Source organism: Cardiocondyla obscurior, linkage group LG10 (assembly GCF_019399895.1).
Source record: "Cardiocondyla obscurior isolate alpha-2009 linkage group LG10, Cobs3.1, whole genome shotgun sequence".
Lineage (NCBI taxonomy): Eukaryota > Metazoa > Arthropoda > Insecta > Hymenoptera > Formicidae > Cardiocondyla > Cardiocondyla obscurior.
In genome coordinates this window covers 6,859,822-6,886,677 of record NC_091873.1, presented here as the reverse complement: position 1 = coordinate 6,886,677, position 26,856 = coordinate 6,859,822, and the positions used below count along the sequence as shown (strand labels likewise).

Sequence of the window (26,856 nt, the reverse complement as noted above, 5' to 3'; positions counted from 1 at the left end):
AAAATGATTGAATAATAACATATGTACCGAAGAAAGTATTTTTTAGATAACTAATCATCGAGCTTAACGAGATCTTTGTGGCATGGTCCAAAGCCAAGCATCCTGTTTAGCACCGCGGATACCGCTTTGTGACTGGATACGAATTGCAGTTACTTTATTTAATCAAAATCAACAGGGAAATGTCGTGTCGCGACGAAGATACACGCTATTGAGATAATCGATTATTCGGCATGCAGTCTCGTGTGTTCCGTCACGCAATGTATCACGTGGAAGCGATTACGAGAATGAAATCACACGGACAAGTCGTGATCCAAAATTCTTACATGAATTTCATTATTATAAAAATGATCGATTGTTCAATAAATAAAAAAATTAATGGCATGTAGAATGAAAGGCGTTTTGTAAAAAGATAATATTCGCGCTTTATAGAGAAACAATATTTTTGCCATGGAAAAAAGTTGCACTATTTCCCATTTTAGAAAAAAATTATATTATTTTTATAATCATATATATATATATATATATATTTTTTTTGTCAAGCAAAAGATATTAGTTATTTAAATATTTCAAAAATGTCAATCAAATGACGTAATAATCTGATGATTCTTTGACCTGTGACACAAAGCCAATGATCAAACATCATGTGTTCGCGCAAGACTTAAAATTCGTCAGATAGATTGATACTTTGTGATAGTACGAAATCTCTTATTAGTTTAATTTCAATAAACAGAAAATCTCCATATTAATATTTGACATTTTTTTACAGGACCAAAGATATGATATATATATATATATACTAATAATGAAGTTTTAATAATACTCACTGAATATTATCGTGTCTTATTGTGAACTTTACTGTATCTACTATTTTTTGCCTTTTTTCTTGTTTTGTGACTCATTTGCTTCGTTCAACTTTTCTAATTCTAATTCCAGAGCTCTTTGTTTTCTTCGGCACGTTGGCGTTTTAGAAAACCAGGCTGTAACGTTAAATTTTTAGTTTAAGTCGATAAAAATCTAGGTACTTACTATCTTATGCGCTACACATGGTAATAGACCTACATATAAATGCATCTTCCTCTTCGCGATACACTGGATCCTTAAAACTCAAGGCATTCACCAATTCCACATGTGTTAAAGGATGAGTTCGTAGTTGTACCATACGCTTTGTAGTCATTACCTGCCTCGTGATATATGTAGATTAAAATTAAGATAAATAATGTAAGCATTGATAACGTCGATATTTGTAATTTAAATTATCAACCTCGTTAATCGCTGCTAAAATGGTTCCTATCGTGAAGCCGTCGCACGCTTTAGCCATAGCCGACGTATCAAATTGTCTGCTTATACCTGAATACTAAAAATAGGTAATTTCTTTTTATCATCGGCATAATCAGATAAAACAAATAATTATTTAATATAATAAACTAATATTGGGCATTATTATAGGCTAATAAATATATAAATATTAATTTAAAAAGGTGAGGAATTTTTTAAATAGCAATTTATGAAATATCACCTTAAATACTTTGTACTCACTTTGTATAACAAATCTTTCCATATAAAAGACACGGTGCCATAATCTGGTCTAGGAATATATATGACTTTATCATAAGTTTGATATAAAAGTTTTGGATCGGCGTCCCAAGGTTTACTAGATGTCCCGATAAGCAGAACTCTATCTTCGCCCGTAATATTTTTTACCAGTTTCGGCAAATCTTTTCTCAAACGTTTAGGGTCAGTTTTGTCCGTTTTCGGTACTTTCTTCACAAACGGCTTTTCCGCATCATCCATAAAGATCACTGACGGCTGTAATAATCGCGATACCTTTGACAAAAAAAATAATATAAATAATAACTTCGTAATTTGTAATAGAATATTGTAAATTTAATTGAGCTGAATATTAATTGTACTAAAACCGAACCTTTGAAATTAGATGAACGAGCATAATTAAACCTGACTTGCCGGGATACTTGCCAGCGATGTTCGCTGGCGTGATATCAAAAAGAGTTGCTCCAAGTTCTGTACAAATTGCGTCCACCAAAAACTTTTTACCGCTGCCATGTGGACCAGCTATCAAAACTGATCTCACAAGAGGCGTGAGTTCTCTTAATTCTTCATTGCCCAAGGGAAGTATACAATATTCGGCTATCAGCTGTCTTATATCGCCTACCATAATTTAATTATTATAAAAAATTTTTTTAATTAGATGCACGAAAAGAAATATTTTGATGATATATATTAATCAATTAATCAATGATTTGTAATAATGAAATTTAAATGTACTGTTTAAATAAGTACCAAGTGTTGGCAGAGGATCTTTCTCTTTCATACGAAGATCGTGATTTGCGAAAGACCTTTCGCCTTTAAACTCGTCTAGCGAAACCTCACGATAAAATTTAATAATCCCTTGCGTAAGAAGTTCCTCGAAAAGGGATTCGGTCGTTCTGTCAGGTGTTAGGTCTTTCTCCTTCTTTTTCTTATTTTTCTTCCCGCTCCTGCGGACTCGCTTCTGAGGTTTCTTTGCACGTTTTCCTTTGAAGCCTTTGTCTCTGTCTAATGCAAGCTGAAGAGCTTCTATATCGCCTAATCGTACATATCATATCGCATTATTATCAGTCATACGAATCTCGGACAATTTGTCGTGTTAATTATATAATAACGTCAAAATAAACATAATCATACAATAAATTATTATCTTCTCTTTATATAATTCTTTATAAATTTTTGGCATTTACTTTTAAATTAATATCTCAAATACATTACACAAAGAAAAAATAAATTTTAGTTTAACAAAACTAGACTGAGAAATTAATTTATTTAATTGTGATTCTTGTATTTTCAGTTTTTTAAATTTATTATTTTTTTAGTTTGCTTAAAAAATAGTTGTATCTACCTCTCATTGCCTGATCCACAACTACTCTGACTTGATCCTCGATTTCTCTCGTTTTTTCTGCTTCTATCATATCGCGATAGGGCAATTGCATCGGGTTTGTGGATTCGTCTTTGTCTTTCCAAGTATCCTGGTATTCTTGACTCGCATGAATCAACTCCGACAAAAAGTTCGAGGGAACAGGTTTAAATCCTAAATCCGTTTCGTCCTCTGATTGCTCCGTTTCGCTGTCTTTCTTCGATTTCGAACGTTTCGATTTCTTCGACTCCTTTGACGATATCGCCGTGGACTTACTCACGGTGCTCTCAGTTCCCTATTATTATTTTATTACATATGATACAATTTCCACGATAAATACTTTCCAAAATAAATGATAATAAAAATTGATACAATTCTCTTTACAGTTTGTTGACTATAAATGAATATTGATACTTTACTTGTCTACTGAAAATCATATGCGAACCTCCGCTTTCGGCGGATGGTAAGTCGGGTATTTTTCCGGTTTGTTGAAAATGAGTGTCAATCCAATTTCGAATTTCAATCCTTATGTTTTCCTCCATAATAGCACTTCTCTCCTTGCGAATTCTCTCTGTGGCCTCTAGAATTAGATCCTCATATTGTTGTTGAAAATCCGCCTGCTTTTCGTATCTGTGTTGTTTCAATTTTTCCACTTGCCTAGCATTTTCCGTGATAACTTGACTAGGCTGCAGCATTCCTGTGGTTATAATTATATATAATTATATATTAATTAATACCTTGATTTGTGAATAAAAAAAACTGACACTTTTTTTTCTATTTGCCATGAAACAGACAATATTATAGCTTCAGAATAAAAATTACTAAGTACTTTAATTTTTTATTCTCGTTTAACAAAAAAAAAAAAAAAAATGTACATGCAGATTATCACGGGATGTGCAAATCTTTTTCAGTTATTAAATTTATAGTAATTATTTTTTACCTATAAGTAGCATCTCTTCGAGGCGTCTTTTACGAACGTAACACCTGGTTATATATCCTTTCCACACCTTCTGAATTGTCAGTGCCGCAAGTTTCTCGCTCGTATCGTCCTTTTCTTCCACTTCCGGCTTGGTAGTTGATCTCTCTTTCATCTCGCGAACTTCTTTCATAAATTGATACCGCAGCCTACCTTGTCTCGCTCGTTCATGTGCCTAAAAATTAATAGCGAATTAATTAAAAAAAAAAATAAAAATTAAAATAAAAAAATACTAACAGATAATTAATTTTATTCCGTCTAGAAATAAATTTAATACAGAAAGCGATGTAACAAAAATTTAAACCCTCTCGCGATACCTGAATAAGTCGTATGGCCTGGGACTCGGTGATCTTTTGCGGTACAACGATCTCGTGGAGCGCGCCCAGATTCCGCAGCGTGTCTTCTATGAATTTCCGCCTCGTCTCGATCTCGGCGAGACGATCGCGTCTGTAGTACCTCGGTACCCGAATCTCGGCCTCCTGCGGCGTCACACCGCGCTCGATCAGCACGTTGTCGTAATAGCTATACTCCGAAAGATCGACGTTGACCAGCTCGTGCTTCAGTTCGAGCACTCTGCCCAAAGTCGCGTTCAACGATCTCTTGATCAGCGAGCGTTTCTGCGGCTGCACCACTTGGTCATAGCACTGCTCGAGCTTGTTGCACGTTAGAATATACTTCACGTACAACGTTACTACGACATCGTGGGCCTTCTTCCGGTCCTTTTGCGGCTTCGCGCCCTGAAACGCCGTGTCCGCCTGAATCGCCTCCGCGAGCGATAATTCGGCCGCTCTCCAAAGTTCGTCGTACGTCGCGTTCGACATTCTTTCTTCTCGCACCGCGATCGAACGCACTCGCGGAATTCGCATTTGTCAATTGTTAGCCGCGGATGATCGATCGCCGTTACCCGGCAACGAAGTTGTTGAGCGGGCTGGAACCGCGTTACGTCACGCGTGCAATAGCACGATAATACTTTCCGTTTTACATTTTTTCATTAAAATAATTCCTAATAAAGCTTGAAAAGTATTAAGTTTAAAAGCAATTAATCGTTGCCTCGCGTCGACTGTTGAAAAACGAAATCTAAGAGTGCCATCTGAAATATAAAACCTTCTTTTTTTTTTCTACCGATTCTATTAGCTGGTAGTCCCGCTGGCGGTGCTAGCGGTTTGGTCCTGCATTCACCTGCATTGTTCCATCTCTGTTTCGAACGTCACTTTTGGTCAGTTTCAGTCACTTTTAGCCGAATGTGATCGGACGGTGGATGTTTGCTCGCGAGTGTAATCTCTGTAAGTAAGGCGATTGCCAGCCGTTGACGCGAAGGTGATGATAACAGATCATCCGTAATGGCATCGGCATTAGAGCAGTTTGTAAATAACGTTCGGACCCTTTCGAAGCAAGGTACGATTTCCGCAGCAAAATCGCGGCGCCTAACCTCAAAACGGCAAAACACGAAGCGAAATGTAAAGCATTTCCGACGTAGTTTCTCTTGAAGGACAATCCTTCGAATGTTAATTTGCTTCGTATACTTAGTAATAGATTTTAGGCTTATAGAAATCAATATTTAGCGGTAATAGAATTTTTTATTCGCCACTCGTATAACCTATTTGCATATTTTTGCAGGCAATTTTAGAGAGCTTTACGACATCATAAGCAAAAGCGTTGAAGTATTGACAAAAAACGGGCAGCACTTGGACAATGTTTTAGAAACGTTGGATCTGCAGCAACATTCGCTAGGCATTCTGGCAGTGCTCTGCGCAAAATTTTCACTGCCCAATCCTAATGGTGGGAACAATCCCGATGCAAATAAACTCTTGTTTAATCAGGTTCAAGAATTTATTATTGGCTGTAATGGAGAGCAAGTTAGATTTGCTCCAGATACATGTGAGTGTGATAGATTTTTCACTTGTAATTTTATAATTTATTAAAACAATTGTACTTTTTATATATATAACAAGCTTATTTAAATTTTTTATTAACATATAAAATTAACAAAAATTTTTTTTTTTACAGACGCGGACTTGTGTCATTTATTTACACAGAACTTAGTTGAATCTAAAACACCATTACGTGGTATTGAATTGTTACGCCGTGCAATACGCAAAATACAGCTCTTTGATAGTCAGCTGACTTCAATACATGCTGATCTTTGCCAGTTATGTCTTTTATCCAAGTGTTTTAAGCCCGCGCTCGAATTTCTTGACATAGATGTCACGGGTATTAGCCAAGAAGGAGGCCAGCTTGATTCGAAATATTTTCTATTGTACTATTTTTACGGCGGCATGATATACACAGCACTAAAGAATTACGATCGGGCGTTATATTTTTTCGAAGTATGTGTGACAACACCTGCAATGGCAGTTAGTTACATTATGCTAGAAGCTTACAAAAAGTACATTTTAATCTCGCTAATATTACACGGAAAAGTCATAAATTTACCAAGATATACAAGTCAGGTGATCAATAGATATATCAAGCCTCTGAGCCAACAATATCAAGAATTGGCTACAGCTTACCTGGTTAATAGTTGTGAAGAAGTACAGAGCATTATCACCAAGAATCAACAAGTATTTGTGAGGGATCATAATCTAGGACTTGTGAAACAGGTGCTGGCTTATTTGTACAAGAAAAACATACAGAGGTTGACCAAAACTTTTCTAACACTTAGTTTAAGTGATGTTGCAAGCAGAGTTCAGTTGTCAGGACCAACTGAAGCTGAAAAATATATATTAAACATGGTAAATTTTTTATTATCACAGTATTAATTAATCTAAAAATTATTAAATAAGCCATTTTTATTTAATTTGCAACTTTATAGCTAAATATTTATTTGGTGTAAATTTTATTTCTAATTTTAATCATTTTAATTCGTTTTTTTATGTACTTTTAGATCGAAGATGGCGAAATTTTTGCGACTATTAATCAAAAAGACGGTATGGTAGTATTTCATGACGATCCCGAAAAATATAATTCGCCACAAATGCTTGCAAATTTTGAAAAGGAAATGGCTGCATGCACAGAACTAGATAAACGAGTACTAGAAATGGAAGAGGAAGTTGTTCTTACCCCTCAATACGTTCGTAAAGCTTGCGGACAAAATGATCAGGATGATCAAGCCGCTGGACCCGCACCAACAAATGTCACGAATACGCAAGGTCAAATTAAACAAAATACCTACTCTATGTAACATATATATGTCGTTGTGTGTTATCTTTATTAAAAAATAATGAGAAATCACGAAAAATCTTGTTGAGAGTTAAGACTTCAATATCTGAAAGCTCGTTTTTTGAATTATGATAGTAATTAGGAAAATATCTTTGCGACTTGAGCATTGCTTATTTTGTAAACAATTTTCAAATTTTTCAATTTAAGAATTTTTTAAATATACATATATGTACATATAAAGTTACAGAGATTTAATTTTTATTATCTCATTAACTTATATTATTTAAAACAATACAAATTAATGAGATTATATTACGATCTATGTCTTCGTTTATTAATAATAATTATACAAAACAATATTCATGTATTAAAATCTCTGTAACATATAATTTAAATTAAAAACGTAACGTAGGTTTGCATAAATTCCTAACTATCCATATGATAAACTTTGAACTTATTCTCGCATCTCATGGCCATTGTTATAAAAAAAAAAAAATTAATAAATAATTCATTTTATAAGATAGTTTCAATAGTCAGTTTATAAAATGTCCAAAGTTTGATAAAATGTCTAGGAGAAATTTCGTTACTATTATATGTATATGCATGCCGCAACTATAAAATTTATTATAAATTAGTATTTAATATTTTGCAAATTATTACTTTTTATATTATTCCAAGTAGAAAGATTTTAAAAAAATTACGGAAAATATAAAAGAGGATCTTAAGTTATTAAATTTTTTTATTTTGCGATATAAAATATTTTTAGAAATAAAAATTATTAAAAAAAAACTTTCAGATTAACAATATTTATATTTTTTTAATTTAATCACAAAAAAGTTAATTTATATTTGTTGTAATAATTTTAAAGTAATCATTTTAACATAATAATTGACCAACTTCGTTGGAAACCATTTTATAAATTTTTTCCATGTCTTTAGATCCATCGATGAACGTTATGGTTTTATATAACTCATTATTTTCCATAATTTCATTTTTGTACTTTATAAATTCAGGCCATGCTACTTTATCAAAATATCCCGGTACATCAGGCGGGTCATATAGACGATTCTTTCTCCTTTCCCAACATTGCTCCTTTGTTAATGTTAAAAAATATTTAGAATCACACAAATCTGTAATGGTCTTATCTTTGAACAGCAAAAATCCATCCAATATTAGTAACAATTTCGAATTTGCCGTATTTTTCCCAGGAGATTGAAGTATCTTTGTAATATCCGAATACATTTTTTGCATATCCAAACTGGTTATTAAATCCCAGTTCATGTGATTCAACTCCTGTATTTTAATGTGACGTGAATCGTCCGATGGCAAAAAGTAATCGTCTTGACGCAACATAATAGATGTTGGAAATTTTTTGTGTAACATATCGGCCAACGTACTTTTTCCACTGCAGGTTGCTCCAGATATACCAACGACAAACCACTGTACAGACATTTTTAGCTCGCCAATTCTATAGCGATGTGGTATAGAGACGAATTTGCTTTATCGAACAACTTGGAACTGCGGAATAGTGCAGCATTGTTATATAACATTATCTGTTACAGCTATCATTTTTATGCCTGTACATACACTGTGTAGTTGTGTGTATTATACAACACAATCACACATGATAACGTATCGTGATATTGATATAGTCAATATTAGGTAATACACATGCGCAAATTTTAATTATTTGTTACTAAATTGCTATTCTACTTTTTCTATTTTCTGAGCCAAATATGGTTTTACGTGATATACTGTAAAGAGTATCAAGCCACCAATGAAAAATAGTCCGAGACATGCCGGAATTATCAGGGCTAAATTGTGTGAATAAAAAAGAGATTTTAATCTATCATCGTCGATAAACGGCAAACCAATTACCCAAACAGTATAATACAGGAATAAGACAAACGTTAACATTAATATTACTTTTCCTTTCTGGCGGTCACTGTCAAACATTGTTGTTTCTATTTAACGTTTGTCAGTTTGCATATTATTTTACTTTCTACGATTCAATATTATTCCACATATTCTTGTTCAAACCTCTTGAAATCATCTTCTGTGAAAGCCGTTTCTTCCGATCTTTTAGGTTTTTCTTGTTGAATGTATTTCTTTCCAACAGTGCGATGTAATAACTAAAAAATAGAATTTTTATTTAAATTAAATACAGTTTAATTAAAATTATTTTTTTTTTATTTATTTAAAATTGAAATTAAAATAAAGTAAAAAATAAATTAAGAATATATGTTATTCATAAATAATTTTTTTTTCATTTTTAATTAAAAATAATCTATATAAAAAACTTTGAAAAATATAAAATTAATAAATTTATAAAATAAAAGTAATTTTCCATACATTATTCGCTGTTCCAGGATTAATTCGATTACTGCTGAGTAAAAGGAGTCTCTTTACATTTTCATCTGTAGGATCTTTTTGAGTAGCTAAACGTTTTTGAGCTTCATAAACAGTAATTTTGCTAGACTGACCCAAACTGGTATCGATAGCTGTAAAAAGAGAACATACATATTTTAATATTGCAATTAAACGATTGTTTCTAATTAGGTGTACGTAAGCCTAATTCGAAACATATTTTAAGTGTTTCGAATATTTATTTGTTAAGCTGTATAGGTAGAAATGTAATTTGATAACCTGTTTCGTCGTTCTTAGAGATAATCCTATGTTTAGTAGGAATTAAATCCAAGGCTCCTTTATACCTCGTATCCTTATGTTTCTTTCTCTTTCTTCGTTCTGTAAAATGTCATTTGAATAAGCATATTTCTAAATGTTAATTATTTACAAAGCGTACACGTGCAAATTTGATGAAACTAACCTTTCTGCGTGTCTTTTTCGTAGCCCAATAATTCTAAGCTTTTATGTACAAGTGAATTAGACATTTCTTTGAATACTTGCGGTATAAATTAATTTTTACAATGGTGCAGATAATTTATATATATGTTTACCTGATACATAAAGCTACCGAGAAGTATCAGAACGACTGGCCTTCAGTGGTCGCAGATTTTAGACGGGCAACATACGCACACTAGGCACAATGCCGTGTCCGTGTGTGCCCGTAGCGCCTGCTAATGCCTCGGACGCAGAGAACCGAACTCGGAATCGCGGCTTCCACGCGACAGATACAGAGGCTCGTCCGTGTGAAGCCAGCGTTTCGGCTGCCGTCGGATAGAAGAACAGGCCAGACCTATACACTGTCTGTCCTGTTCTTTCGTGGCGTCGCCGGCAGATATCTCAGATCCGCTTCTCGGTAACATCGCGGAGTCTTAAATAATTTTAAATAGTACGAAATCCGAGTCACCGAATTGTGTACGATCCGACAATTTAAAAGTATAATGTAATATAAGTTTTTAATGTACAATGCAACAAAAATTTTCCGTCCCACTTAAACAGACTGCGGACTGTCGGTTGTACATATTTTTAATATTTTCTGTAAGTACAACCGGTGTGGTTAAAAATTTTTGATGCACCACCTTTTTCGTTAAATTTTTGAATTTGACTTGAGAAATCGATAGCTCAATAATAATCGAATAAAACAGAATATTAATCATAATTTCACTATCCCGCGGATATTCATTATCCCGCGTTTTATTTCTACCGCGCTTCAGAACGCGTTACCGCCTTTCTCGTTAAATTTTTAATCTTGATTCAAGAAATAAGATAGCTCAATAAGACATCTAACAGAACAGAATATTAATTGTAATTTTTCTGTTTCAGATAATATTCCGGCATTGAAGGAAGGACCGACCCGACATTCCGCCGACATCCTGAGAGGAGAAGGAGGAGGCCCAGGATTACAAAATCTTTTTATTTTACTGTTAAGTTTATATTTCTGCTCTCATCTTATAACTCGGTGATGTTAGTGTGAAGCGAATCTGTGATAACTGCCGGCGACGCCGCGAAAGAGTAGGACAGACAGTGTATAGTTCTGGCCTTTTTTTCTATCCGACGGCAGCCGAAACGCTGGCTTCACACGGACGAGTCTCTATATCTGTACGCGTGGAAGCCGCGATTCCGAGTTCGACTCTCTGCGTTCGAGGCATTAGCAGGCGCTACGGGAACATACGGACTGTTCGTAACAGTTAAGTTGCTGCGGTTGGTAGTAGGCTGCCGTTTTTAAATGCATTTAATACGTTTGTACAAGATAGAGAGCGCAGTAGAGAGGGAAAGAGAAAGAGAATGTGTAACGAAATGAACTGTACCTAGGTAATATCAATTTTATACGCGTTTCGTAATACGATTCCAAATTACGCCGTCGTAGTTTCTTTCTCTCTAAATTATTTTTCCGTCGCGCGTGCTGTTTCGTTCCTTACATGTGCGCGTGTGTCTCGCATTCGTGTGTGGTCACGAGAACGGGCGTGAGGTTTGGCGCCAGCATAACCTCTTCAGGTTGCGTGCCGCAAGAAGAATATTTAAATGCGACTTTCTTCGATGATACTTCGGTAGCTTAGCCAAAAAAAATGAAGGAGCTAGAGGAAGTCAACTGCGAGGTAGGTGGACACGCTATATAAAAATATCTCAGTATCGTTCATCGATACAACCTGTCGCGAATATATATTTCTAATTGTATCACCATGCTCTTCGACAGTTGATCGACATTTTTCTACTTTGATTACCGCGCGCGCGATAACTTAGCGAGAGAAGATTTAAAGATGCACGGGATAACTTAGGTATATGTACGAAATTCTCATTGGTTTTGTTCCTTTTCTTTCGCACAGACTCGCAGGATTGTACCCCTTCAATTTCCTGTGCTGAGAAATGAGTGCAGCCAGTCTACGAATCTTCAGGAACACGACAATGCTAGCGATTGCCGTGGAGGATTTTTACATAACGCCACATATGCGTGGATAAGCTCCGGCTGCCACTTAGTAGTCTTTAATGTGAAAAGTGGAGAAAGCATTAGCAGTTGGGTATTCCGCGACGTTGTAACGTCCGTTTCCCAATTTCCAGCACAGTCTGGAGAATTTCCATTACTGTTAGTAGGAGTAGATAATTGTGCAAGCAAACTGAAAGATTCCTTTGGTTTGCTATGTATATTCGATTGTACTACGTCTCGTGTCTTAAGAGCAATTCGCGTAAGTGTTACTCCTTAATCTATCGGAATCGTCACTATTTTTTTATCGCGAACAATTTTGTATTTTACATTGTGTATATTTTATAGATGCCATGCGGAATAGAACAAGTATGCGTTGTGGCAGGCGGTGCGGAATGGGAAGAATTTAATGATAAAAGACCTGATAATGTATTGAGTGAAATGGACGGAATGGCTTGCGTAGCTCTACGTAATCTTCATCATATCATGATCGATCTTAGGAGAACAGTATGGGACACACGCGATTCATCGGTTTTTATGGATGAAGGTTCGCCAGCAGAAATAGATTTTCCATCAATGAAACAAATTGTTGGTAGACATCAGTCCGTTCGGGAAAAGCATATCGCTTATAATTTACTCAACAATCGTAAGTTATACACATAATTAAATAATTATTAAATATTTTTAGCCAGGTATGTTATTAATTGTGCCAAATTATTTTGTTACTGTTAAATAAGCATATAAAATTACGAAAATTAATTTTCTTTCTTTTTTTTTCTTTTTTTTTTTTTGCGTGTACGATATACAAATCTTTATAATGTTGTATGTAATATTACTTTAAAATTCAATATATTCTCAGGTATAGAAAAGCACATTGGATTTAATAGACAAGATTTTGAATCGTCTCCTTTGCTCGGCGAAAGTTTAACTACTACCATCATTAGTTCCACAAAAATCGGCTGTTTAATCTCCGGCTGTTTGGGCAGAGTAATAATTTGGCAGAACGACGGCTCCGTTGGCTGGATTAGTACACCCATCGATGCAAACATGACGGTCACGCACTTAGCCTTGTTAGAACCTACGGACGATCCTAGACCTTTTTATTATTTGTGGGTAGTGTTTCAGGATGAATTATCAAAAGCTCCACCAATATTACGAATGTACGCCATGTTATTTGAAAGGAAATACTGTAATCAAGAGGTAAACTTGTACTTCAACTTGGAAGATGATCCTAGTTTGAAATTTGAGTTAGAGCTGAACGAAGGGGACAAGGTTGTTAGTTTATGTGCCATTGAGAGAGAAGCCAATCCAGAGCAGACGGAATCGGCTGCCAGAAGAGGCGAGGATAATCTACTGCTCATTGCCACGACGGATAGAGTATTTCTGTTCGATCTAAATCAGTGGTATAAAGAACAAATGCCGCACACTATCACCGAATGTCAGAATCCAAACAGCATTTTAGCAACGTGTCGTATACGATCGGACGTGCAAAACGAGAAAGATAGTCAAATTATTAATTTTGCATATATCCCGCATAGTTTACAAGAATTTTCTAGCAATGGCCCGAGTTTGCCCGAAGAACTTTTCCATCCTAATTCTTTGTCGCTCGAATGGATAGAATTGAACTCGACGAAATTGACGTTTTGGATGACACGTGGCATTCAGACTGATTTATTGCGTGAGATAGCTACGGCGGGTCCAGTCGTACTGATACATCCATTTGAAACGTTTCAAAGATGCCTCTCTGTCGGATTAGTGCCGTTTAATTCAGAATTCTCGTTTGCTAGCGACCTGAATGCACAACGAGAGATGTTGCTGTCACTCTGTTTGGAACAGCGATGGTCCACGTTTCTGATAAAATGTGCGATGGAGTGGTCAGACGGTAGTGCTTCTTATTTATATCCGACTTTCTTTAAATGGGCGATCCAGAGAGCTTCTACAATAAAAATGATTGCGGATCGGCTTTGCATTCCTTTATTTGATCAGTCGGGCAATAGCATCGGCGAAGCTGACGTGAAAACTTTGCGATTTTGTTCGCAGCAATTGGAATGCTTGTCTAATGTAGTTGGTAAATTGCCGTCTGCGACAATGGATTTAATAAAGCAACGAAGGACGTTGAGACGCGTGTCGATATATTTTCAAGTGCTTCTTTGGTTTTACGATGTCGGATTGTTACCAGAGACGCAAAACTTAGAGGAAGGGGAAGAGGAAGATGACGAGGAGAAAAAAACGAAAGAAAGAACGGCGATGATGCAAGTAGAAGCAGAAATGAATACAGAGACTGAGGAGGAAGAAGAAAAAGAAGAAAGAGAGGAGAAAATTAAATTGCCCATTTCCCTAGCATTAAAAGTGCCTTATCCCTACGAGAAACTTTCGGTGCTTTACAAAGAAAAGCGAGCGCAGTTTTTAAAAAATATTGGCAGCAACAATAAAAAAGAACAAGACTTATTTATTGATGAATTGATAATGCGCGAGTGTTCCATATTGAAAGCACAATGGGAAAGAGAAGGCGGCATCGCTACGCACGGTTGCTATCCACCGCCATCGCTGCAATCTTTATTACGATCTTACTTAACTGACTGTCATCAAACAGAAGCGAATGAGATCAATTGCAGACATCAGATTACAATTTATCTCTTGATGGACCTGGCTATGCTGTTACAACGATTATATCCAGCGGTGAAACAGCTGATAAAATATCCGTCCGCGTTTATAATGAGTCCCAGCCTCATTAAACTTACGCAAGCATTCTGGCTACTCGATCACAAAAATTATCAAGAATTTCTCGACACAATAACCGGCCAATTAGTCTGCGATTCCGACATCAAGGATTGGCACCATCGGCTTGTATTGCGCACTTTAATATACAACAATCAACACAAACTCGCGCTTGTATATCTTCGTGTGAGAAAACCTCCTTTATCATCTATGGAAGAACAAGGCGTGGCGATGAGTCTGTCAGTAGAGTACGGTTTAGTACAGTCCGCTTTCCACCGTCGGCCACCGTGCTATTACGAACAGCTGTTAGCTAGCTTTTTCCAAGCGTGCAGAAAATACGGTAAGCTTAATGAAATTTTGCATTTAGTGTTAGATTCCGAGGAAGAGGAAGTATTTGTCAAATTTCTCGAAGAGAACAAGATGGAAGATTTGCGGTTGTTGTATTACTTACAACGATGCCGTTACACGGAAGTAATCGGCGGTTATCCGATCCGTCAATCCCAGATGAATCTGACAAAAAATGTACAATCCATGTCGATCAGAATGCTTGGCGCATACGATGTAACTTTGCCCGATGTTACGAAACAGTTTTCTACAAATGCGATTACAACAAGTTCGGACACTGATCTGAAGGCACGCTATTCTAGACCGATGTCGCATCGCAAAAGTCACGATAGATTTCGAAATATATATGAAACGGTGGTCACAAAGGCCAGAGAAACTTATTTACGAGGAGAGAAATGCCATATCCCGTTTGTTAGTGCGCCCTGCACTTCCTTAAAACTTAACAGTTACAGCGTAAATATGAATTGTGTAGTATTTCCAGAGTTGATGCGTAAAAATCACGGCAAACGCACGATTGATCAGGTTTACAAAGAAGGCGAAGAAAACGACATGTCAAAAGATATAAAACGTCAGAGGCTGTTGGACGAGAACGTTTCGCCGAGTAAACTAGTTTCGAAAGAATCGGGATTTCAAGAGACTTTCAATACGCCTTTGGTAAAACGCAAATTTATTAATACTTCCACGAACAAAGATCCTGTTTTAGAGACACCACAATCAATATTGAAAATTAGACAGCTCGTAAGAAGCTCGATGTCTCCTAGCGAAATAACTCAAGCTAATGAAGCCATCGATAGATTGTCTGAAAAGGAGAAAAAAATTAACAGACAGATACGATTTAATATTAATCAATCTAAGAAAGCTTTGATGTATGAGGAGGAGCAAGAAGAAGAAGAAGAAGATCTCAAAGACGAAGACGAGGATGAAGACGAGGAAATAAAGGAAAAAGAGAAGGAAAAAAGAGAACGAGAGGAGAAAGAAAAACTAGATGAAAATGAGACTAATGATTCTCACGAGTCAAATTCGAATGATGCGTTCTTCAGTCCAAGTGCGAACAAGTCGGCGTGTTCCGAAAGCGCAATCTTGAGTAACGACAGCAGCAATATCTCTGATAAAAAGTATTACTACGCCCGTCCGCGACCCAGCCTCAGAAGAAGTGCCTTACAATCGTCTGCAGAAATGTCACACGAGTCTTGCGCCAAGAAAGCGAATGACTCGCCCGCGAACTTGTCCATGACGACTTTCGACGACACGAGTAAACGAGCACGTTCTGAATTAAATATTTTAGACGCGTCGGAAAGACATAATTCGTTGTTGTCGGCTTCCGTTTATTCAGCTTCTATACTATCTCCTGACACCAGCATCGACGTTAGCTGTCTAAAAAAATCAGAACCCACCAGTCCATCGCAGCACAGATTGTCCATAGGAGGTAATGGCAACATTAAATTTATTATGTCATCTACCCCATTAACAAAGATGATAATTTCTAAAAGATCTGTTAAAGATAAACGAGCATTGGAGGTAGATGAATCAAATAACGCAGGCGAGATGGTCGACGAGGATCTTAATACTTTAAGTGAGTTCAAAAAATCCGATCGTCACGTTGATCGAACTGATTACATTGAAAGCGAACTCGCAGAACAAAAAGGTAATTTAGAGAAAGTTATTGAGACCGAGAGTCAGAATGCATACAATAATGGAAGATCGAGTTCAATCGTTTCAGAGAAGCTTGACAAGGAGATACTTGAACCGCAAGACGATAAAAACGATAACGAGGAGCAAGAGGAAACATTCGAAAGTCTACCCATGATTTCGGAAGACACGCAAATGCATTTAGACAGTGGAGATTCTGCTTCTTGTATATTCCACGAGACTTGGAATCTAGAACGCAAAACGGAAGAAGCATGCAATGTGACGAAACCTAATGGCTTACAAGATTCTGCATGGGCGATCGGCGACGTTGATTTAACAGACGACGAGTCTGTGAATAGCAGAACTACAACACCAGCAATACCTGATAATCAAGCGGATGATAACAAAAAAGAAACACATTTGATGATGCCGATTATTCATTCGGAGCATGTATTGTACGATGCATCGAATATCACAGACGACGAGTCAGATTCTAATATTGGAGAAACCGAAGAGTTAAAAGCAAAAAACGGTAGATATTCTAATGTACAAGAGCCTTATATCTCCACGTGGAATACCGAAGTGGAAAAGAACGATGAATCTAATGAAAAAAGCCGGAAGGTGAATAGAAAAGAAAGTGTTTCGAAGAAAAATCTTGATAAATCTTCGTCGCGATTGTCCGACGTTAATTCTGACAAATCGAACAAAATTCTTGTGCCCTGCATAAAACTACATAAAATAGACTCTAAAAATATCGAGGCATTCAATAAAAGCGAGCACGAGAGAGAACTATCAAATCCGAGAGAAGCTCAAGTTTCTCAAAGTTTCTCGGAATATAATAAGAAGAATGAAATCGAAACTACAGACGTTTTTGAATCCATACGTATGACTAGATCACGTAGAGCAGGCTCGGCATCAAGAGACACCCCGACACCTCAACGCGATAACACGCTAGAGAAAATAAATCTACGAAGAAGGAGCTCAATCACGACCAAAAATTCATCAATGGATCGTTCGTTTCAGGAAGCTGTCGTTGAAAAGTCAACGCGTTTGCGAAGAGCGAACTCAATAGCGAAGGAGATAGAAAATTCTCCAAGGGGAAATTCACGTAACCGGAGAGCAAGTTCTCTTGCAAAAGATGTACTAATGAGCTCGATGAGAATGGATGAGAGTCTTGAGCTACAATCGGGAAATACTAGCGTTCAACCGTCGCCGAAAAGAGGTCGCAGATGTGCATCCGTGGCGAAGGAGATGCTGCGGAGCCAGGTGGAAGATAGTGACCACGAAAGCGTCAAAGACGAACAGCTACCTGTAAGAAGAAGCACAAGACTCGCTTCTTCCGCGAGGAGAGAATCGCAGGCGGACGAGAGTTTTGGAAGGTCAGAAAGCATGACGTCGCTCACGAAATTAATGAGTGACGACGAGGAGAGCGAGAATACGAGCAAGAGGCCTTTTCGGAGAAGTGCGAGAAAATCTTCGGTGTCGTCTGATACGGATGCGATGAATACATCAATCAACGTTAGATCATTGAGATCATTTACGAGAAATTCGCGCGAAAAAATTACGGAAGAGCCCGCGAAGGAGCAGGATATTAAAACAGACAGAAAACGCCGCGGTAGTTCGGTGCCTAAGGAGACCACAACGCAACTTGTAACTTCACGGCGATATAGATCGGGTAGTGTCATCAATGAGATCATTCCAGAGGTTGCTGAATCTTCGCAAGAAGAGGAATTTGACTCGAAGAGATCCAGCAAGAAACCAGCCGTGGAAAATGACGAAGAGATTGACTGGAGACTAACGGCAAATGCACGTACTCGCAGCGCGTCGATGCTATCTGTACCGGAGGAATTAGAGGAGATTTTGAGTCCGTCAATAAGGGAAACGAGAGCTAATAAAAAGAAAGCTTTACAAAATAATGTCAGAGAGAGAAGAGCGTTCAGCGCCGATGTGACACACACAGAGATTAAGAGGAGAGTTAAAAGTATGAAAGTAACGAGTATCGCAGTAGCACCGCCGATAGCGGAAGAGCTTACGGAAGATGAAGACAGAGCAGCAGAATCTGGAAAAGATGAGGCTGTGGATGATGGAACTACGCAGAGTGCTTCAACGCTCGAGAAAAGAACACCGGCCACGAATAAGAAAACAAAAGAAACGGAGACGAAAGGAATAATAAAGGCAAAACGAGGTAGACCACGCAAAACTAGCGCGAAAAGTGGAGAATCCAGCAATCTATTTTCTTTCTCGTTGCCAGAAGGGACAGACGACGTATTACTGGATGAGAAAGGTAAGAAAATTGAGTAAACTGTTCGTTAATTAAATGATTAAATAAAACTTAATTTTATTCATTTGTCGAAATTATACGTTTTTAATTTACAGACATTGGGAAAGTTCCGAATTATGTGTTCTCACCGCCTCAAACCAGATCTAAAAACACTGTCTCGAACCAGCATCGTAGGTTGTTAATTATTATTTGATTTAATGTAATCAAGTTCTCTTCTCTCATTGCTATGTGTTCTATCACGTATCAAAGCTTCGTATAATTTTTATCGCTTTTATTTTTCTTTATTCATGCCCACGCATACGCGCGTGCAACAAAAAAAAAAAAAAAAAAAAAAAAAAGAGGGAGAAAGAGAAGTTGATTTACATTTTACTTCTTTTTTTTTAATACTTATATTTATTTCCACAGAAAAGTAAGGCCATCGTTTATCAAACAAAGTCCTTATCAGAAAAAAGAAGAGGAACCCAGTATACAGAAACCTGACATTATTAAAAACGGTCCTTATTCTCGTTTAGTCATAAATACTTATGGATCACGATTTCGAAAAAGGTTTGTTGTGTCTAAAATATCTGATAATACAAAAAGTTAACTCGAAAAAATGTTACGAGAGTTCTGGAGAATTTTTTTTTTGTTTGTAAGTCTTTTGATACACTAGTAAATATTTTTCACATATTTTTCTTCCATAGTCGCAACGTTTATTTTGTTGCATATATTTCTGTTAATTAAAATTGAGATAATGTGGCTAATCACTCGTTGTAAAATATTAATTTTTAACATTTACAGGCGCGAAAAGAAATATTAGGAAATGTTACATAAAAGTTAATGACCAATTTCAGCATCTCTATTTCTAGTAAAAATATAGTACAAAGTAAATTTCAATAGCACGAATAATGATACGTAAAGATCGAATTTAAAAGATTGAAACATTATTTTAGTTAGAAAATTAAAAAAAAAAAAAAGATTTCTTTATTAAAAATTGTTCTATGAGACGAACGAGATATTTTTTGTTTGTGACGATAATAGGGGAAACGTCGAGATCAAGAACTTGATCATAGATTTTGTTTTTGTTTCTTTAAGTTAATTAAATTTGTTTCGATAAAACAATCATTAGGTAAATAACGATTAGTTTTCTCTTTCTACAATTAAGGTATATTTTAAGTCATGGTAAGAAGTAATTTTAACAGCGATATTTAAAATATAAGATAATGCAATGTTGAGATTTCGGAAAACTGTTTTCCAGTAACATGTAGCTTCTTTTGCAAAGTTTCAAAGTTTAATTTTGGTAAAGATTTGCAAACTTTATAATAATAGTATTTAATTATTTATGTCATGATTGCATAAAAACTATGCTTTATCGAGTTTCAGACTTATCGCTGTTATTTCTACATCAATATCCGAATTGACAGATATACAGAGATATGGCCACAATAAATATCACGTTAAAAAATGTACTATATCTAATATGAAAGTCGATATAAAATAATGCTAATTTTTTTTCTAAAAATTTTATTTATAAACTTATGATTTTTACATTTATTAACGTTTAAGTATCATTTTTGTCAGATGACAAGTAAAAGAAAAGCTTGTTATTTATGAAATTTAAAGTTAAAAAGTCAAGACTTTACGCACCGATTTGCAATGTGTTATTCATAGATAGAAAGACAAACATTATCTTATGTAAGAATCACAGAAAATAATTTTTTTTTTAGAAAAAAAAAAAAATGAGGCATTACTTTTGTACAGACTCTTGTATTTTTGGTATAGATACATCCGCGTATACGCACACATTCTTTAATCATTACATTAATATTCATTCCGTTTACTCATACATTAAAAAAAAATCATCTGTCGATAATCAGTTTTTTTTTACGTTATTATTTTCATTTTGTAGCACAAGAGTCTTGCATATAGTACATCCCTCTATAATATTTTCGGCAAAAAGGCAGTGTATCATATCTTTGTAAATAATTTATTAATATACTCATGTATAGTTGTATTCATACAATAAATGTAAAAGGTAATATATGATAGAGTATCAAATGAGACAAAATCGCACTCACCACCAAGTAATATAATAGTTATAAAAAGAATTCATATATTCTAATCTAACGAAATATCGCTTGAAAAACTACTACTTATTAATAAAGATTCTTATTCTTCTGAACACAGTCCTTATAGAAGTTAGTAGATAATATATTGTGTACATACAAGTCCATATATATATCGACAGAAAATTAATAATGAATTAATTCTAAAGAATAATGTACTTAAATATTTTTGGGGGTTTGCTCATATCATATTTCAAACTTATGAAATTGCAGAATTTAGTAAATTTTACATAAAACTCACTCAATTTAAATCTGTACACGTATAACACATATGCATTATATATATATATAAATATATTTTTAATTCCGGAGGCCGAAATAAAATTATATATGTATATAATTTTATTTCGGCCGCCAAATTAAAACCATTTATGTATATTATAATGCATATGTTCACGTTTTTTTTTATCAACACTTTTTTTAAGGCCAGTATTAAAGTGTTTATCTTTGGCAGTGTTGTCATTTTTTACGTTCTATCTTACAAACTATAAAAGATTTTGAATTAGACGTGATTTATTACAAAATTAAGCACATTATAAAGCTACGTTGAATGATATGTGTAGCGGAAACATTATTATCTTGTAAGAATAAGTTTGAAAGTATCGGAAACGCGAGATTCTTTAAACGTAATTACTTAAATAGTAAAAGTAATTTGTGAAAGAGTTCCTACAATTATTTAATTTTTTGTCATTATCTGCTCAAACGTTTTTAATTACTCTAATATTATTTAACTCACTTACGGATGAATTATAAAATTCTATGATAAACTTTAGCAATAGATCAATATTTGTATACTATGATTACTTCATTAAATCTGAATTAATCAAGTTAAAAAATATATCTGTTACAACAAATCGATTTCTGATTGTCTCAGATACTTTTTGTTTTTATTCTATATAAATGTTGAGTTATTTTTGAAGTTAAGGCTTTTTTTGAAATTTTAAATGCCCTTTAAAGGCACGTTATATTTTGCGCAACGAGATCGAACGTCTTTGATGTTATACCGTACGGTGGTTCCGAGGACATTCGATCTGCGATTCGACTATGCGGGTTGTGTAAATTTTTTAAATAGATAGTTCCGCACTTACATTCTTAGAGCCAGTAAGTTTAACAGTCCCCGGTAACACCGGCGACCGGGGCTGCGCAAACACATTTTTCCCCTGCTTACGTGAGCAAAAAAAAAAAAGACAACTTTGCGCATTGGATGGCAGTACATTGATTTACATTGTCACGTAACATATGGCAAAATATCCTATTAATATGAAGAAATCGTATAATTCTGAAATTTATACACGCATTTCGCGAAAGTAAATGCAAATATATTAAATACGTAAAAAAATATACTACGAATATTGCTCTCAATACTGTAAAATTGCAGCTCTTTGCAGAGACTTTATAACTAATTAATGTTTGTTAATTTATATAGTGATAATTAGAAAGAGAAAACGAATCTTTTGATAACAATTATCACGCTCTCTTTTTTTTAATCTTTTATGATATTATTTTCATTGATGCTTACACCCGTCTTTAACTCGCCGTTTATGTTTTTCCTCGTGCGTGTTAGACGGTGATTGAGTTTGATTTCGTCGTTGGCCTTGAATCGGCATGTAACACGGTACATCATCCGTCATTAATTCTTGTGGTGGTGTCGGTAAAGCATAAATGGGACTTATCGTACTGCTCGAACTGCTTGAAGTCCCTCGCTGCGTATTGTAAGTAGGATCAATGATAGTCGCAACGTTTGTCACTTCTCGTACATTGTCAGCGGGATTGTCTAGCGTCTGGATTTCTTCGGGATCTGAGTATTGAGAATAATTGGCAGAATAACGACCTCGATTCTTGATCGACAGAGTTTTTAAGTCTAGTTTGTCTGGTCTTTGAGGTCGTTCCGCGAGATTCTGTTCATCTACCTGTTGCTGTTGCAAACGTTCCCGTTCTAATTTCTTCTGTTTTGCCTTCTCACGTGCTCTGCGAGCCTTTGCACGCTCTTTTTCTTGAAGCATTCGTGCCAATTCAGCATCTTGCGCTTCCATCGCAAATTTTTGATCCAGTATTAATTGCTCGTCCTCTGGACCATCGTGTTCTTCTTCTTCTTGTTGAAGCTTTTTTGCTAGTTCCTATAAAACAATTTTTTATAAATTTATATTTTTATATTAACAAATTATCCTTTTTTCTTAAACTTTTTATAAAGATATATAATTTGTATGCATTATTACATGTACTCAAAGCTTAATTATTATATATCACGGTTACCTCATCTTTTTCTTCTTGTACACGTTTTTCAAACTCTCGCTGTGTAGCTTCGTCTCCCAATCTCAGCTGTAACCTCATCATTTCTTGCAATTCACGCTCTCTTTGTCTTTCCTCTCGTTCTAAAGTAAGTGCAATTTGTCTTGCAACAAGCGCGTCTCTTTCTTCCCTTTAAAAAAAAATAAAAAAAAAATATATAAAAAAAAAAAAATATTTTAAAACGATAGCATTAAAACATATAAAATAATTTTTGTCTCTTAAACGATGTAAATTATACTAACTGTTGTTGAATGTAAGTTTGATATCTCAATGCTTCTAATTCCTGTTCAACTTTGGCTCTTGGGACATCTTCTCTTACTTGTGCATTACGCGTTTTGTTGCCAATATAATGTTCCTTAACTGAGAATCATAGAATAGAAAATTATACGAGTTAAAACAAGTGTCTTATCGCTAAAACGCGCATCTTATACACATCGAGAGAAGTATTAAAATATTCTTTCATAGATCGCTCTACATATTACATGTAAATTATTATTTTATTTATTTATTATTTAATTATTTAAAGAACTTGAGTATAAAACCTTTTTACGTACTTTCTTCATCCTGAAGTCGATAAGCCAACGCTCCATCCTCGTGTACAAGCCATTCGCGACATACTGTAAAAATCGCACAAATACAAACTTACATTACGAATGCCAATACGATGACTAACCGTAATTATCACGATTAGTTTAAATTATCATCATTATCGTTAAAATGCAAACGTAAGAGAAGAAAAAAAAGGGCATAAAACAGAGCAGTTAAATTTATTAAAGAATTTGCATGCTGCGAGAGAAAGTTGTTAAGGAAAGAGAGCAGAGAATGTGAAATGTCTCGCGAGAGTCTCACCTTCATTTACGCGACCCGCCTTTGGCAACGTGTCGGAACTTAACACAGATTTTGCCATTGCGCGCTTTAGCGTATCTTGCACGCGACGGAACAAAATCACCGACAATTCCCGACAAGTCGGGTCTATCGGCTCGTGTTTAAAACCACTTTACGCGAGAGCAATCGTGACATTGTTTTCTCACCATCTTGAAACGACAGTCCGCGACGGTGTATACTATACACAAGTAACCTAAAAATCGTGGAACTCGGAATTGGAACGGCTGATCGTAATTAGCGGAGTTTGTAATATGGACCATACGTCCCAGTGAGTGGGCGATAGCCAGCTCGCTGATATTAGTTGTAGGTATGCGTTTTCCCAAGAATGAGATCAGGGTCTCTTCGAATTCGCACAATCTTGGCACAGCACGCGTCACAATCTCTTTATAAATCGAAGCGTGATGATAACTTTTCTTTCTCACTAGACTAATATCGGTAATATGAGCCTTCTCTTTTGTGCTTATCGCGCAATGCGAAATGCAGGATGCTTTATCTCGTGGTAACCGAAGCTGCAGGAGTCTAAGAACTTGAGAGCGGTGAAAGGGGTGAAACGCTGAAACGGAGCAACCGAGAGGAGAAAGGAGTTTAACTCGGTTGACCTAACCTAATCTGATTTTAAATATCTTTTATTTGCAGATGCATATTGAAAGAGATCTGGTACCGTCCGCACACGACGTGTTACAATATTTCAGTTTATTAATTTTCTTGAGCAAATAATATAACAAACACGTAGACTGTAGCTATGCATTTAAGTGTACGGTACGTAATTGCTTTTCTTTCTCTTCATACGTAAGATACAACACTTGATACGTTCACGGGGATGCCACATCTTTTGTTGTAATACTTGGGTATTTTTTTATCACGTAATATATATTTTATATTTAATTGTACCCTGCGTTATTCTTGCGTCGCTATTAAGAGTAATGTATTGGCCATATTGGAGATATCTTTATTAGTGGTACTTGATAATTCTGCCAATTTTGTAATGAGTAGCTGCTCTTCTGAGACATTTGTATCCAAGCACAAAAAGAATGTCGTACAATATACTATTGCCGCGCTTAAAAAAAGTAAATTTGACTTCAACGATATCATCTGCTTGGCTCTGTGTTCCATATGCAAATTATCTTTGTCTGTATAATGTAAATAAAATTGCATATATAGTCTGTCATGCTGGAATTAATAGAGCTTTTTAAGTGACGTTTACATATATATATATATATATATATATATATATATATATATATATATATATATATATATATATATATTATAAATCGAAGGAACAAATAAATGAGAATAAATAAAGATAAAAATGTTAAGAGCATCTTCAAACCTGTAGGTAAGCCAAGTCTAACAAATCTGTCGAAATATTAATCATATTTAGGTTTTCTCCAAGACCTGTTGCCGCGAGAAGAATCTCGATGCAGTGCAGCGGAGTGTAGAGAGGCATTTTAAATCCTACCGTTTTAAAAACTCTAATTTCTGAAGACGAGATCATACTCGGAGTATATACAGCTTCTTTGTCAATCAAATGTAGAATATTAAGAATCTAGTGAGAACAAGCAGCATAATTTTATCTGTTAAGATTTATTCGAATCGTAAAAAATTTTAATTTGCTGTAAAATATATATCTTTTAATATACTTGCGATATTCTTAAAACACCGGAATGAGAATCCATTTTGCATGCCAACTGAAAACATGACATTAAACTTAATTTCGTTTGCTTAGAGCTTTTTGTGCTAACTTTACACAACCATGACATTTCGGAGAAATTATTTTCATTCGAAATCTCAGTCTTATAGAGCTCCCAGAATTGTTTCCATATGTATGTGTCATACAATTGTACGGCCATATACTTGACGTTTGATTCTAGCTCCAAGTACTCCGCTATTTTGAAGGCAGCGTTTACAGTAGAAGCTGGAATAGCTAATTATTTTAGATAATTTAAAACAATTGTTGTACAAAAACGATATCGTTATTTGTCCAAGTGTTTCTCTCAACGTCTCTTAATTTATCGTACATATCACATAGACGCATATACTCTAACATTGCCTACCTATAAATGGTATGGCAAAGTTTGCTGCATTGACAATTTGTTCCTGCCTTTCGTTTTTCACAGTTTGCTGAAGCTGTTCCACCCAATCGTCAATTAATGGCTCTAGCAATAAGTTGAATGACATTCAATTGTATAATTAATAAAATTATATACGTAAAATTAATTATATTAAAAGAAAAAGTTTAACAACTGAGATGTGTCGAACGTAGAAATATTGTTAATCCTTATTTATACTTTATTATATAGTTTTTTTAATAGCCTCGAATAAATAAATGCAATTACCGATGTAAGCAGCATCTAGATCCATATTCCAATCGTTTGACTCACGAAATATAGTGGGAAATAACATGTACAGTTATCTACTTATATTTAACAAATTGTGTACGCGGTACCATTATGTGGCCATCACAAAATATTACAAAATAGATTGGTATACTCACGACGGGAAAAAGAGTTTGAACTTCGCCGAAATACAAGTGAATGTCAGATCGTATTTAATTTATCCAATAGGACAATCGTTTCAACGGAAAAGCGAATGATAAAGCAAATTTTCTGAGCGTTATCAGTTTGCTAATTGGCCAATTTAAATACATAGAATTTCTTAACTCACGCTATCTTTAAAAATTCTTAGGCATAGGCCAATATAATATATAATATAGGATGCGGATATATTCCATTGAGA

At 35.3% G+C, this 26,856-nt stretch overlaps 7 protein-coding genes across 9 annotated transcripts; 2 read left to right on the top strand and 5 right to left on the bottom strand.

Moving 5' to 3' along the window:
* Positions 1 to 883: 883 nt before the first annotated feature.
* On the bottom strand, positions 884 to 4,939 carry LOC139106010 (dynein regulatory complex protein 11). The gene is made up of 9 exons (XM_070662449.1): positions 4,202 to 4,939; positions 3,849 to 4,059; positions 3,328 to 3,605; positions 2,894 to 3,203; positions 2,299 to 2,583; positions 1,922 to 2,166; positions 1,537 to 1,824; positions 1,262 to 1,354; positions 884 to 1,177 (listed from the first exon to the last, which is right to left on the bottom strand). The coding sequence occupies exons 1-9, from the start codon at positions 4,748 to 4,750 to the stop codon at positions 1,031 to 1,033; spliced, it is 2,406 nt and encodes an 801-aa protein (XP_070518550.1). The 5' UTR covers positions 4,751 to 4,939; the 3' UTR covers positions 884 to 1,030.
* Positions 4,940 to 4,977: 38 nt separating this feature from the next.
* Positions 4,978 to 9,224, top strand: Csn3 (COP9 signalosome subunit 3). Its single transcript, XM_070662459.1, has 5 exons — positions 4,978 to 5,279; positions 5,502 to 5,762; positions 5,892 to 6,616; positions 6,769 to 7,033; positions 8,455 to 9,224. Exons 1-5 carry the CDS (start codon positions 5,225 to 5,227, stop codon positions 8,499 to 8,501), a joined length of 1,353 nt encoding a protein of 450 aa, XP_070518560.1. The 5' UTR covers positions 4,978 to 5,224; the 3' UTR covers positions 8,502 to 9,224.
* Positions 7,765 to 8,495, bottom strand: Nrk1 (nicotinamide riboside kinase). Its single transcript, XM_070662472.1, has one exon. It carries the CDS (start codon positions 8,493 to 8,495, stop codon positions 7,920 to 7,922), a length of 576 nt encoding a protein of 191 aa, XP_070518573.1. The 3' UTR covers positions 7,765 to 7,919.
* Positions 9,034 to 10,174, bottom strand: LOC139106026 (uncharacterized). Its single transcript, XM_070662476.1, has 4 exons — positions 9,871 to 10,174; positions 9,690 to 9,788; positions 9,396 to 9,544; positions 9,034 to 9,175 (listed from the first exon to the last, which is right to left on the bottom strand). Exons 1-4 carry the CDS (start codon positions 9,932 to 9,934, stop codon positions 9,059 to 9,061), a joined length of 429 nt encoding a protein of 142 aa, XP_070518577.1. The 5' UTR covers positions 9,935 to 10,174; the 3' UTR covers positions 9,034 to 9,058.
* Positions 10,175 to 11,202: 1,028 nt separating this feature from the next.
* On the top strand, positions 11,203 to 20,329 carry Elys (AT hook containing transcription factor 1 homolog). Of its 2 annotated transcripts, none has more exons than XM_070662443.1 (6): positions 11,203 to 11,542; positions 11,771 to 12,127; positions 12,214 to 12,511; positions 12,725 to 18,841; positions 18,934 to 19,012; positions 19,244 to 20,329. In XM_070662443.1, the coding sequence occupies exons 1-6, from the start codon at positions 11,513 to 11,515 to the stop codon at positions 19,422 to 19,424; spliced, it is 7,062 nt and encodes a 2,353-aa protein (XP_070518544.1). In that variant the 5' UTR covers positions 11,203 to 11,512; the 3' UTR covers positions 19,425 to 20,329. The 2 variants fall into 2 exon arrangements, with proteins under 2 accessions (XP_070518544.1, XP_070518545.1); XM_070662444.1 differs by having other exon boundaries at positions 18,934 to 19,008; positions 19,244 to 19,386.
* Positions 20,330 to 20,788: 459 nt separating this feature from the next.
* LOC139106019 (coiled-coil domain-containing protein 50) lies at positions 20,789 to 24,668 on the bottom strand. Its single transcript, XM_070662467.1, has 5 exons — positions 24,082 to 24,668; positions 23,787 to 23,849; positions 23,475 to 23,592; positions 23,197 to 23,362; positions 20,789 to 23,060 (listed from the first exon to the last, which is right to left on the bottom strand). Exons 1-5 carry the CDS (start codon positions 24,137 to 24,139, stop codon positions 22,449 to 22,451), a joined length of 1,017 nt encoding a protein of 338 aa, XP_070518568.1. The 5' UTR covers positions 24,140 to 24,668; the 3' UTR covers positions 20,789 to 22,448.
* Positions 24,669 to 24,775: 107 nt separating this feature from the next.
* LOC139106022 (cyclin N-terminal domain-containing protein 1) lies at positions 24,776 to 26,622 on the bottom strand. 2 transcript variants are annotated; one of them, XM_070662470.1, is made up of 5 exons: positions 26,457 to 26,622; positions 26,175 to 26,276; positions 25,761 to 26,044; positions 25,451 to 25,666; positions 24,776 to 25,287 (listed from the first exon to the last, which is right to left on the bottom strand). In XM_070662470.1, exons 1-5 carry the CDS (start codon positions 26,521 to 26,523, stop codon positions 25,015 to 25,017), a joined length of 942 nt encoding a protein of 313 aa, XP_070518571.1. In that variant the 5' UTR covers positions 26,524 to 26,622; the 3' UTR covers positions 24,776 to 25,014. The 2 variants fall into 2 exon arrangements, with proteins under 2 accessions (XP_070518571.1, XP_070518572.1); XM_070662471.1 differs by having other exon boundaries at positions 25,761 to 26,035.
* Between the last annotated feature and the right edge of the window lie 234 nt (positions 26,623 to 26,856).

Bases quoted from the DNA above. Each gene is read 5' to 3' on its own strand.
- Csn3 (XM_070662459.1), top strand. From the start codon at position 5,225: ATGGCATCGGCATTAGAGCAGTTTGTAAATAACGTTCGGACCCTTTCG. The intron at 5,763-5,891 runs GTGAGTGTGATA...TTTTTTTTACAG, and splicing joins TAGATTTGCTCCAGATACAT to ACGCGGACTTGTGTCATTTA. The intron at 7,034-8,454 runs GTCAAATTAAAC...TTTCCACTGCAG, and splicing joins AAATGTCACGAATACGCAAG to GTTGCTCCAGATATACCAAC.
- Elys (XM_070662443.1), top strand. From the start codon at position 11,513: ATGAAGGAGCTAGAGGAAGTCAACTGCGAG. The intron at 12,128-12,213 runs GTAAGTGTTACT...TATATTTTATAG, and splicing joins GTGTCTTAAGAGCAATTCGC to ATGCCATGCGGAATAGAACA. The intron at 19,013-19,243 runs GTTGTTAATTAT...TTATTTCCACAG, and splicing joins GTCTCGAACCAGCATCGTAG to AAAAGTAAGGCCATCGTTTA.
- LOC139106010 (XM_070662449.1), bottom strand. From the start codon at position 4,750: ATGCGAATTCCGCGAGTGCGTTCGATCGCGGTGCGAGAAGAAAGAATG. The intron at 2,584-2,893 runs GTAGATACAACT...ATGTACGATTAG, and splicing joins TGTGGATCAGGCAATGAGAG to GCGATATAGAAGCTCTTCAG. The intron at 1,825-1,921 runs GTTCGGTTTTAG...TTTTTGTCAAAG, and splicing joins TCGTTCATCTAATTTCAAAG to GTATCGCGATTATTACAGCC.
- LOC139106022 (XM_070662470.1), bottom strand. From the start codon at position 26,523: ATGTTATTTCCCACTATATTTCGTGAGTCAAACGATTGGAATATGGAT. The intron at 26,277-26,456 runs GTAATTGCATTT...ACTTATTGCTAG, and splicing joins TCTAGATGCTGCTTACATCG to AGCCATTAATTGACGATTGG. The intron at 26,045-26,174 runs GTAGGCAATGTT...TAAAATAATTAG, and splicing joins CTTTGCCATACCATTTATAG to CTATTCCAGCTTCTACTGTA.
- LOC139106026 (XM_070662476.1), bottom strand. From the start codon at position 9,934: ATGTCTAATTCACTTGTACATAAAAGCTTAGAATTATTGGGCTACGAA. The intron at 9,545-9,689 runs GTTATCAAATTA...CTCTTTTTACAG, and splicing joins CTCTAAGAACGACGAAACAG to CTATCGATACCAGTTTGGGT. The intron at 9,176-9,395 runs GTATGGAAAATT...TCTATTTTTTAG, and splicing joins ATCCTGGAACAGCGAATAAT to TTATTACATCGCACTGTTGG.
- Nrk1 (XM_070662472.1), bottom strand. From the start codon at position 8,495: ATGTCTGTACAGTGGTTTGTCGTTGGTATATCTGGAGCAACCTGCAGT.
- LOC139106019 (XM_070662467.1), bottom strand. From the start codon at position 24,139: ATGGCAAAATCTGTGTTAAGTTCCGACACGTTGCCAAAGGCGGGTCGC. The intron at 23,850-24,081 runs GTGAGACTCTCG...CGATTTTTACAG, and splicing joins GGCGGGTCGCGTAAATGAAG to TATGTCGCGAATGGCTTGTA. The intron at 23,593-23,786 runs GTACGTAAAAAG...TATGATTCTCAG, and splicing joins TCGACTTCAGGATGAAGAAA to TTAAGGAACATTATATTGGC.